This window comes from Arachis ipaensis, chromosome B10, assembly GCF_000816755.2.
Source record: "Arachis ipaensis cultivar K30076 chromosome B10, Araip1.1, whole genome shotgun sequence".
Classification (NCBI taxonomy): Eukaryota; Viridiplantae; Streptophyta; class Magnoliopsida; order Fabales; family Fabaceae; genus Arachis; species Arachis ipaensis.
In genome coordinates, this window is record NC_029794.2 from 123,510,678 (window position 1) to 123,523,435 (window position 12,758).

General features: G+C 42.3%; 2 protein-coding genes across 2 annotated transcripts; both read left to right on the plus strand.

Annotated features, from left to right (window-relative positions):
• LOC107621487 lies at positions 4,028 to 4,438 on the plus strand. Its single transcript, XM_016323502.1, has one exon. It carries the CDS (start codon positions 4,028 to 4,030, stop codon positions 4,436 to 4,438), a length of 411 nt encoding a protein of 136 aa, XP_016178988.1.
• Positions 6,405 to 8,797, plus strand: LOC107621486. Its single transcript, XM_016323501.1, has 3 exons — positions 6,405 to 7,699; positions 8,176 to 8,283; positions 8,398 to 8,797. Exons 1-3 carry the CDS (start codon positions 6,405 to 6,407, stop codon positions 8,795 to 8,797), a joined length of 1,803 nt encoding a protein of 600 aa, XP_016178987.1.

A 12,758-nucleotide genomic window follows, 5' to 3' on the forward strand; every position in this document is an offset into this window, starting at 1 on the left:
CTAAGAAAAAAATAGTTAAATTAAAAAAATTATAAATAATAAATATTATTTTTTATATTACAATTATTTTAATCAAGTATGTAAAATTATTATAAATAAATAATAAAATAATTAATAATTGGATCCGAATAAATCAACAATAATATTTATTAAAAGTTTTACATGTCCAATAATATTTTTAGTTGTGTTTAAATTTTGATAATAAGTTTAACTTACTTATTTTATATAATGAATACATTGGAGATTATATCATTCTTTATAAAATACAAAATTTTTACTCTATATTATTTGTCAATTATTTATTTATTTAGTATTATATCTTTTTTGACTTCTTTAACTATTTAGATAATATATATATTGAGCAAGTATTTTTATTGAATTAATCATAAAGATTAATAAAATATAATGACATAATTTTCACCTAATTGTAGCAAATATCTCCATTAAAAATATTGGCTAATTATTATCGTGTACAATTAGTGTGTATATATATATATACACTAGCAGAAGCCCACGCATACGCGCGGGTAGCGGGTAGTAGTGTTTAATTATTATAACTACTCTTTAAAACATTTAAATAACTTTGTGATGGACTTATGTTATTTTTTTGTAATTATTTATTTGTTTATCTTTATAGTTATCTATATAAGATACGTTGCGAAAAGTATTAATACTTAAAAAGTTATATAAATTGTTAAAGTACATGTTAAATTTGGAAAGAATTTAACATATTACTAAACTTTGTATTTCTATTAAACCAAGTGAAATGTATATGAACTTAAGGAGATGATATAAAAAATTGTGTACTATTAATAGAAAATTGATGACTTGTCGACTCTAATTATAAACTGGATAAACTACATTATACTCTTAAATTGATTAAAATGGTATTATTATAAGGCATATTGATTTATTATAGCTCCTTATCAGAATTAACTATTTATGTATTTAACGTAAGGATTTTTACACTTTAAATGTTTAGACTTTCTTTTTATTACATTATAATTGTAATTCATGAATATTTGACATTTATTGGTATGATTTATTGGTCTATAAATATGAACAAAAAATGTTGTAGTTAAGTCATAGGAATTAATTAATATTTTTTTAATATTAAGTATTCGATTTTGTATCAAGATATAATGTGATATTTTTGTATTTAAAAATAGATTACTAAAATTCTATATTACGTACATCATGTTTTTTTTTATTGATTTCAACATACTGTAACAACACATAATATAGATAAAGACTGAATTTTAAAAAGAACATACAAACAAAAGACCAATTGCTGATATAGTGCCATTGTACTAAGTACTTCCATACTAAAGACGCCAGCTCCAAAAGTAGTGCAATAAAGGCAAAACAAAAAATAAAAGAAAAATAGACACACCAAGTTGACATTACACAACATTACAACTTAGATCTAGACCTTAATTCCCAGTAAAAATGACTAACAACAAACCCCTACACTTTTGTTAAGTACAACTTTGCCATTTCTAAATGCATTATGTCATACACGACGATACAAAGTTTCATAAGTGATTTCAGTCTCACCTTATCGTCATAAACAATCCACTGAAGCCTCCTTCTTGTATCATTTATGGGGTTATATCTAGTAATATGGAATTGGGAGAATTTGCTATCATTTATTTCAAGCATGTGTATATATCTCTCCATTACTTGGATAAGATCATGGTCCATTTTTAAATTGTAATTTCATCCTACCACTTCATCAGTTAAACCTTCAAATACAATCTTCTGGCCTTGTTGCATCCCTTGACAACATGCACTTTAAGCACCTTCTTTTCTTTAAGTGACCTTGTTTTTCTTGTATTGAGTAGATCTATCTCTCTTGCTAATAACCTCACCTACATAAATTGATAGATAAACTATAGGAAGATACACAAAAAGGGGAGGGAGAAAAGTAAAAATAAAGCTTTCATAATTGCTTCTATTTTGTTGGAACCTGAATACTTTCGACATGTTGCAAAATCTGCAAGCCACCTATATTATTAGCTCTCAAATTAACGTTTGAAAGTAAAGAAAACAAACTTACAAGATATGTTTATATTTGGAATCATGCATAACTACATATAAAAATAAATTCAAACTTGGCTTTTTTTTGTTATATAAAAATAAATAGAGACATAAATATGTTATATTAATAGAATTTATAAATTATTAAAATTAAAGCATTACTAAGAGAAAGGTTGAAAACTAAGATTAATTTTTTAGAAACTATCTAGAGACATGTCTTAAGCTAGAGGTAGTTTATTATCTTTATACATTAGCTCTTGATATGTTCAGAATATTAATGAGTAAAAATGAAATAAATTTATATTAAATCTACATCATTGATATATCTCACATCATCAATTAGCAAGATATATGTCACATAGTTAATCATCAACCATATTAAAAGCTACAAAAGTATGTAATTTAGTTAAAAAATTATACATGACTAACCTTCTTTAAATACATTTCAAGAAAATACAAAACATCATGATTTTTTCATTTCTCCAACTACTTAAAAGTTAGAGTTAATTTTACTACAACTATATATCGTCAAATCCAAAGCCACAGACTAATCATCAATACCAAAAGTTGAGAACAAATTATTATAACAGTCGCCACCACAAATAGTTCACAGCTTTCATTCTCAATCAAAATCCTACTAAAAAAATTAATCGTGTAAATATTGTCAATACAACTATAAAAATATTTTTTGAAATACATCATTCTTGATATTTTGTATATCAAACACACACATGACACATAAATAAAGGACAAAAATAAATAATTTAAAAAAATAAAAAGTTGCAAAATTGGAATAAAATTTAATTAGCATATACAAATTATTTCAGGCTTCAAATAAAATTAGAAGCTTTAATAAAATTTAATACAATATAGACCAATATCCAAATAAATTTATCTACACCGTATTATTGTTGCAAGTTGCAATAGCAAACGTACTATTATATTAAAGGTTCACAAATAAAAGAATTAATTTAATTAGCATATACATGAATTGAGTAGTTAATCTCTTCTTATGTTAATGTTTAATCAAATTATAAAAGTTCAATATATAAAATTTAGAATGGTTAATTCTGTTCCGGCCCAGCACACAAGCAATTCGGGTACTTTCTGAGAGCTGACCCGACGGGTTTCCTGACCCACCAACTCACCTTATTCCCCTACCTCATCAGAATTTCTGGACAGCTGGAAAGGAAACTTTCAGGAAAGAGGGTCTGCACATGTGGGACCCGCTCTAATACAGACTATATAAGGGGAGGGCCCTACCCCTCCCTCCAGGTACGTCACTCACATTACCCTAATTGCCGCCTCTTGTACGGACACTGACTTGAGCGTTGGAGTCCTTGCAGGTGGCATCCCCCTCCTCGCCAGCTCGGAAGAGTCTCGCTCACCTGCCATCCAGAGCTCGTCCAAGCCAAGCATCCAACCACCCACCAACTCTCGAATTTAATAGAACCAAATCCGCTTCGGACCCAAGCAACCGAATATTGGTGCCGTCTGTGGGGACCTGGATTGAATGGCATCGTTGTTCCTACACTTGGACGAGCTTCGCGAAGAAGGAGGGGCCCGCCTAAGGAGCAGGGTGAGCTCTGCAGGCGCCTCCCGCGCCCGAGAGGCATCCTTTCGGAGGAACGGGAGACGACTACGCAAGGATCATGCAGGAGCTCAGACACAGGGTGCAAAATCTCGAACGCGAGCTAGCGGCACGAGATCGATATCGCCCCTCCCGTAGCAGGGACTCCCGGCCAAGCCTATCCCGCACCCGCTCTCCACTCAGGAGAGTGGAAGGCCGTGAGGGAAGCTGGGGAGGAGATGACGGGTGAGCTGAGACCAATGCTCGAACCTGTTCCCGTATGCCCGAAAGGACCGAGGGCCATGGGGAAACGGAGGAAGGAAAAACGGGACCCCGTCATCATAGGGGCAACCAACCCCTTTCCACCCCTCCATCCTCAAAGTTTGCCTACCCAAACACTTCGACAAACTGATAGACATGAAGTACGATGGGACCAAGGACATTCAAGAACATCTGACGACTTTTGAAGCCAGGATGAATCTCGAAGGGGTAGGCGATGCAGTGAGGTATCGTGCATTCCCGGTGACGCTGGCAGGCCCGGCGATCTGTTGGTTTAACGCACTCCCGCAAGAGTCCATTACGACCTTCGCGGACATATCGCACAGCTTCTTAGCCCGGTTCACCACGTGTATTGTCAAGGCAAAGCACCTAATCAACCTACTAGGGATCACCCAGAAAATCGGAGAACTGACCAGGAAGTTCCTAGACAGGTTCAACAATGAGTGCTTAGAAATAGACGGCCTAACAAACTCGGTGGCGAGTTTGTGTTTGAAAAACGGCCTACTAAATGAGGATTTCAGAAAGCACCTCACCACTAGACCCGTCTAGACGATGCAAGAAATTCAGAATGCAGCCAAAGAATACATCAATGATGAGGAAGTTAGTCAGGTGGTGGCACCCAATAAATGGCAGCCAGCTAACCCCCCTCCTAGGCAACCCGTCTACTCAAAAAAACAAAGGGAGACCCCCAGGGAAGGAGCACCGACAAAGCTACCCAAACCATTTCCTCGGGTGGGTAAGTTCACAAACTATACCCCCCTCACAGCCCTTATAACAGAGGTGTACCAACAAATAGCAGACAAAGGGATCCTGTTAAAGCCTCAACAGTTGAAGGACAGGACAGGGGGAACAAGAACTTGTACTATGACTATCACAAAGGCTTCGGCCACAAGACGCAAGACTGCTTCGACCTCAAGGATGCCCTGGAGCAAGCTATTCGTGAGGGAAAGATAGTTGAATTCTCCCAATTCATCAGGGAGCCCGAAGACGGGAGCGCGAACGGTCCGAGGAGGATCGCAGTCGGGCTGTGAAGCAAAGGCAAGATAGCACAGAGAACGCGGACAACACCCCCACGGTAGTTGTCAACGTAGTGGTAGAGCGCGACTGACCTCCCAAGTCAAAATCGACAACAAGGAAGGATGTCAAAATCAGCAACTGCGTCGTCAGGGAATCCGAGGACCCTATCCAAGGACCCACCCAGGATGTCCTTCGGCCCAGAGGACCAATGGCTGCATGACCTCCTAGAGAACCCGCCTATGGTGATCACAGCAAGGATTGGCACAGGTCTAGTCAAACGAATCCTCGTTGACACGGGAGCTGACTCAAATATCATGTTCAGAAACGTATTTGATGCCCTGGGGCTCGAGGAAGCTGACCTCAAGGCCCACTAACACAGCGTCATAGGCCTAGGGGACAACTACATAAGGCCCGACGGAGTGATCACCCTCTCAGTCTATATAGGGTCGAATGAAGCAAAGAAGTCAGTAATGGCGGAGTTCGTCGTCTTACGAGACTCCACAACTTACAATGTTATTATGGGAAGAAAGACAATCAACGAATTCTCGGCTGTAATATGCACTAAGTTTTTGGTCATGAAATTCGTCACAGATGATGGGGTCGTCGGATCCATAAGAGGTGATGTGGAAATGACCATTGCATGCGATAACACCAGCCTTTCCCTGAGAAAGAGGTCGAAGGAGGCAGCCGGTGTTTTTCTGGCCAATTTAGATGCAAGGCTAGACGAGAACCCGAGGCCAAAGCCCCAAGGTGACCTAGAGAAGTTTCGATTTGGGGACTCGGAGGAAAAGTTTACCTTCGTGAATAGAAATCTCCCCCACAACCTAAAGGAGCCTCTCATGAAGACTATGAGAGCGAACGGCAATCTCTTTGCCTGGACCCCAGCCGATATGCCAGGAGTGGACCCCAACTTCATGTCCCACCAGCTGGCCATAAAGCTGGACACCAAGTCCGTAGCACAGCGGAGGAGGAAAATGTCGCAGGAAATAGCAAACGAGGTGGCCAAGCAGACGGCCAGCCTGCTAGATGCCGAGTTTATAAGAGAGTTCGAGTACTCGACATGGCTGTCCAACGTAGTCCTTGTTAAGAAAGCCAACGGGAAGTGGAAAATGTGTGTGGACTACTCGGACCTCAATAAAGCCTGCCCCAAAGACTCCTTTCCCCTCCCAAATATCGATGCCCTGGTCGACGCAGCAGCGTGATATCGTTTCTTGAGTTTCATGGACGGTTAGTTTGGGTACAATCAAATACCCATGCACCAACCTGACAAGGAAAAGACGGTGTTCATAACGCCAACCGGTACGTACTGTTACAAAGTGATGCCATTTGGACTGAAAAATGCTGGGGCAACCTATCAAAGGATGATGAACAGAGTCTTCGGTGACCTCATCGGCAAGTCGGTTGAGGTATATGTCGACGACATCCTCGTAAAGACCAGTGAGCCAAATGATCTGGTAAGAGACCTCGAGACCGTTTTCGAGTCTCTTCAAAGCACAACATGAGGCTCAACCCCTTTAAGTGCGCTTTTGCCATGGAAACTGGGAAGTTTCTCAGCTTCATGATAACGCAAAGGGGGATAGAAGCCAACCCGGATAAGTGCGAAGTTGTCTTGCAAATGACAAGCTCGGGTTATGTTAAGGATGTGCAAAAATTGGCAGGAAGGCTCACTGCCCTATCTTGTTTCCTGGGCACATTGGCAACAAAGGCCCTCCCCTTCTTCAATCTGATGAAGAAAGGGATAGCCTTCGAATGGACCCCAGCATGTGAAGAAGCATTCGACCATTTCAAAAGGATATTATCAACACCTCCTATCCTCGGCAAGCCGAAAGAAGGGGAATCATTGTTCTTATACCTGGCAGTTACAGATCAAGCCCTAGCAACTGCCCTCATTCGAGAGGAACGCAAGATCCAGCAACCAGTATACTTTGTCAGTAAGGCACTCCAAGGAGCAGAGCTGAGGTACACTAAGTTAGAAAAATTGGCCTATGGCCTGTTGATCTCATCCATAAGGTTGAAACAATACTTCCAAGGGCACCCGGTCACTGTCAGGACCGACCAAGCCATTAGACAAGTTCTCCAGATACTTGATTTAGCGGGCCGCATGATGGCGTGGGCTATCAAGTTGCCCCAGTACGATTTGCACTACGAACCTAGGCATGCAATCAAGGCCCAAGAAATAGTGGACTTCCTGGTAGAGGTAATCGGTGACCCGCCCGAGCACACGAGCACACGGTGGAAGCTCTATATGAACGGAGCTTCCAACCAGGCATTTGGAAAGGCAGGGATAATACTTGAAAGCCCAGCTGGAATGACTTACGAGCAATCAGTCAAGTTTGATTTCCCGGTATCTAACAATCCAGCGGAATATGAAGCCTTGATAGGGGGTCTACTCTTGGCCAGAGAGGTCGGGGCATTGCGGGTCAAAGTCAACAGCGACTCCCAGATCGTTACTTCCCAAGTTAATGGGACCTATCAGGCCAAAGATTCCCTACTCCAGAAGTATTTGGAGATGGTAAAAAGGTTATGTGAAGACTTTGAAGAGGTCATGATTCAACATGTACCCAGAGAAAGAAACGCGAGGGCCGACCTCTTGTCAAAGTTAGCAAGTACAAAGCCAGGGATGGGAAACCGATCTCTGATCCAGGGGTTGATCAAGGAGGCGTCGGTAACCCTCTGTGTCATACAGGCACTGAACCCCCCCTCATGGATTGATCCAATCCGCCATTTCCTAGAAAATGGCAAGCTCCCTAAAGGCGAATGGGAAGCCAGGGCGGTAAGGCGGGAAGTAACCAGGTATGTAGCAATACAAGGCCAGCTATACAAACGAGGGCTCAATCAGCCACTGTTGAAGTGCTTACGCCCCGACTAAATGGACTACGTTCTTAGCGAAGTCCATGAAGGATGCTGCCGCCACCATATTGGAGGAAAGGCGTTAGCCAGAAAGTTCATCAGAGCCGGATACTATTGGCGCTCCATAATGTCGGATGCCCAAGAATTTGTAAAAAGGTGTAAGAAGTGCTAGGAGAATGCTAACTTCCATAATTCCCCAGCAATGGAGCTAAATTCGATGCTGACGTCGCGACCATTCGCCTAATGGGGGGTAGACCTTTTGGGCCCATTTCCAGTAGGTCTCAGGCAGGTCAAGTATCTAATTGTGGCGATCAATTACTACACTAAGTGGATCGAGGAAGAATCGATGGCCAGTATATCTTCGGCGAATTGTCGGAAGTTCATATGGAGACAAGTGATCTCCATGTTTGGAATTTCAGAGGTCGTCATCTCGGACAACGGGACACAGTTCGCAGACAGGAAGTTTGGGGAGTTCCTCTCAAGACTGGGGGTCAAGCAGAAATTCTCTTTGATAGAACACCCGCAGAGTAATGGCCAAGTGGAAGCTACGAACAAGGTCATTCTTCGTGGCCTAAAGAAACGATAGACCAGAAGAAAGGTTCCTGGGCTGACAAGCTCGCCTTGGTTTTATGGTCATACAGGACGATACCCCAATCTTCTACCGGGGAAACCCTGTTTCGGCTTACTTATGGGGTCGACGCCGTCATCCCAATTGAAATCGGGAAACCAAGCCCGAGACTGCTCCTTGGGGGCGTAGACGAAGCGGTGGAGAAGGATCTGATTGACGAAACCAGGGAGATGATCCACTTGACAGAAACAGCGTTGAAGCAAAGAGTGCCTTTAAGATACAATGCCAAAGTGCTGAAGAGAAGCTTCGAGACAGGCGACCTGGTGTTGCGGAGAAATGACATCGGATCACTGACCCCAGGAGAAGGCAAGTTGGCAGCAGATTGGAAAGGCCCATACAGTTTAAGAGAAGTGCTCGGCAAAGGAGCTTACAAGCTGGAACGCTTGGATGGAAGCGAGGTACCCAGGACATGAAACGTAGTGAACGTGAAAAGATTTTACTCTTGAAAGGCGACATGACAACTTAACGGGTTTCCGCTCTTTCGTCATCTAGTTTTTGTTATTTCATTTGTTACCATGATTTATCTCACTTGCTATCATGTTTTGTTTCATTCTAAATTTCATGAACATTGCATTTTGCCATTTTGCTAATTTTAAGGGTTACGCCTTTATTTTTTACACGGCTAACCGGGACTGATCACCCCGGAATCCATAATCGGTGTTAAGTGCCATAAGTAAAATATGCGGTCTACTAGCCAAATGATAAGGCTAGCAAATAGCAACATGCAATTATTTTTCAAAGGTAACTAATCGGCCTTCAAAGCCTACCGGCTTGATGATAAGGAAAATAATACATTTTCAAAGGTAATTAATCGGCTAAAAAATATGTATACAACGAGTCAGCGCAACAAAACAAGGGCAACACATCAGCCCAATAAGTCAAAAGTTACAAAACAAGGGCAACACATTGGCCCAACAAATCAAAAGTTACAAAACAATGGCAACACGTCAAAGTATTACAACAAGAACAACACGTCGGCCCGAAAGGAAAGTTCAAATTATAGAAACATAAAACAGGCCATAGCTACTAAGGAGCTCCCGCCTTCTTGGGAATGTCCACGATCTTGCCGTCTTGAACCATTTTAAAGGCCCCAACCGAGGAAGTATCGAGATCATGTGCCAACACGGCAATCTGAGCTTTGATCCCCTCCTTGGTTGCCATGACGACCTTCTTGGCGTCCCTCACAATGTCCTTGTTCTTCCTCTTCAAGAAGGCAACCACCTGCTGAGCAGCCTGAGCCGACCTCTTGACTTCACCGTGCTTTTCCTCTAGCTCTTTCAATTTTTTTCTCCAACTCCTTGACCTTGGCCTCCGCAGAGATAGCCTGACCCCGGGGGGTATTCAAATCCTTAGAAAGGGAAAGGTTACGCTCCGCCAGCCTGTTGATCTCGGTGGCATCTTCCTCCGCCTTCTTATCCTTCTCGGTGAGCTGAGTCTTGAGGGACCCTTCCCAGGCCGTCAGGTTGGAAATATCTTTGTGGGTGGCGCAAAGCTTTCCCTCTAGAACCTGGCGATGGGCCAAAACAGGCTCTGCCTTCCGGGCAATGGTTGCAGCTTGAAGGAGGCTGCGATAAACCCACTTTGCTTGGGCAGTAAAATCCTCTTCCCGAAAGAACTCCTCGATCTCCGGGAGGAGTTGAGAGTCAATAAAGCCCCCAGCATCAAAACTCCTCTCCATTACTGTTAGAGTCTCCCCAACAGGTCCTTTTTCGTTTCTTAGGATTGGGCATGATGGTTAAATCAGGATCAGCCTCAAGGCCAGTTTCCTGCTCCAAGATCGGCTCCTCCACAGCCGCGTTCTCTGGAGGGTGTTCGGCCTGAAACCTCCCGGAAGGCTGAGAGTCGTCCTAACCTCCTGCAACAACTTGGTCGCTCCCTTCGCCAACGGTGTTGGAGCCCAGGTTGTCTGAATGGGTAGCCGAGGAATCATCGTCATCACTTCCAAGGAAGTGGGCCATAAGATCGGCCATGGTGGTCTTCCCATCATCCATGGAAACTGCAGAAGAAACATAAATAAGATACCAAAGTTGGCAATAAGAAACACCAGAATAAATGGAAAGGAAGCGTCTAAGAAAACGAGGCGATAACCTACCGACATGAGTTCGATTGACTTCCCGGTCCCCCATCACTAGGTGGGGATTCAGATTTTTGGAACCAAAAATTGCCAACAGAATATCGGCAATCCGGTGGTTCTCCTCACTTATCCCTTTGTAAGTTTGTTTTATCAAATAGTCCGAGCTCGCCCCAAAACTCAGTAGGTCGGGATCCTTCTTTTCCCCTCCAGGGTAAGCCAGAAGGGGTGATGACCCAGGGCAGGCCATACCTTAAAGAAGGTACTCTTGAAGTGATGGAAGGAATCTTCGAAGAGGTCAAATATTCTACGGCCTTGAACGGCTTGGAAGGACATATACCCCTTTTTCGTCTTCCCCTCACAAGAGGGGTTCGTTAGAAGAAAGGGATAAAGGAAGACGTTTATAGAGGCCGGGATCTCCAAGTACTCACAAACCAGTTCGAAACACCAAACGACAACCCAGCTATTTGGATGAAGCTGTGACGGGGCAACATCGCAGCGGTTGAGTAGTGACATCACGAAAGGGGAGAAAGGAAGCCGAAGACCCAACATATTAAACATGGGCTTATATACCCACAGCCAGTCGGCCACCCGAGGTGAAGCCATGTTTTTATGGCACACCCTCTCGCGATCGCTAGAGACATAGACTTCGTATCGACTTCCTTAGGACCTCCCCCGCATAAAGAACCCGTGTCCCGGAGAGCCTAGAGCTCCTCCCTGGTCACCCGAGACGGTGTGTCCTTCACATCCGAGGTCACCCAGGCATAAAAGTCAATAACGTTTGGAGCCGGCGGTCGCACCATACCTACAGTAGGGGCACCACTCAAGTTTACCCGGGAGATCGCTAAGTCGGAAAATAAACAAAACAGATCTGCGACCAAGTATATTACTGATCTATGATACCTGCGCTAGTACCTAAAGCCTGGATTCACTATAAACACCTGAATGGTATCCCCTAGCAACTATCTAACATGAACTATATTTATTCAAGCGAACATGAACCAAGGCGAAAAGGAAAAAATGGCATGCATAACGAAAGTGACAGTCACAGAATAGAACAAGAAGGAACAAAGCAATGAAATAGCAGAAGGAGCGTAAAGCACTTACAGAGAAATGTGCAGAAAGAAGATAATAATCAGATGAAGAACTGCGCGCAGAAGTTCCCTTGAGAGCGATCCAGAAAATGAGGCAATAAACAGAAGCATATGAGAAGGGGGACGAAAGTGTGGAAGCAAATGAAAAAGATGGTGGTTTTGAGAAAATCGGAATGGTAACCGTCAAAAGAGGAAGCGCGAAAAGATAGGGGCACAATAGTATTTTTTCCTGGGTTTTCAAATCAATCATTATGAGCATTAAATACTCAGTGCAAAGAACGAAGCGACACGCCAGGCTACGCGTAGGGGCAGAACACGCGCACGAAGTCGTGTCCTCGATCAACGGACTCCCGATCTACAGGGAGCTCAACCAGAGAAGAGGCGAGTTACACTAACACGCCAATCACCTATTTTAGTGATTAACGCGTTGGGGGGCACTGTTCCGGCCCAGCCTACAAGCAAGTTGAGTTTGGGTGCTCCCCGAGAGCCGACCCGACGGGTTTCCTGACCCGCCAACTCACCTTACTCCCCTACCTGATCAGAACCCCTAGACAGCTGGAAAGAAAACTTCCAAAAAAGAGGGTCTACACATGTGAGACCCGCTCTAGTACAGATTATAGGCCCTACCCCTCCCCCCAGGTACGTCACTCACATTATTCTAATTGTTGCCTCTTGTACGAACACTGACTTGAGCGTTGGAGTCCTTGCAGGTGGCATCCCCCTCCTCATCAGCTCGAAAGAGTCTCGCTCACCTGCCCTTCGGAGCTCGCCCAAGCCAGGCATCCAACCACCCACCAACTCTCGAATTCAGTAGAATCAGATCCGCTTCGGACCCGAACAACCGAACATATTCCTTTAAAAATAGTTAATATTTTATTTGTATTTTTTAATAATTTTTTAATTAGTAAATTCTAGAGTATATTTTGATTAAATTTATAAAACAAATAAGTATATAAATTTGTTATATAAAGATGAAATTAATTATTTTATATGTATTCTTGACCAATAAAATTTATTATTTTTTCAATACTTGATTTACACTTTAAACATTAAATATTAATTTTATTATAAAATTTTAATAGTATAAAAAAATATTGGTCTAAAGTATTGGTCCTAACATTTCTCTAAAATTAAGCATTAACATATTTTATTTTATGCATAACTTTTTATATATAACCATAATACATTAAGCCTACTTTTCATTGTAAT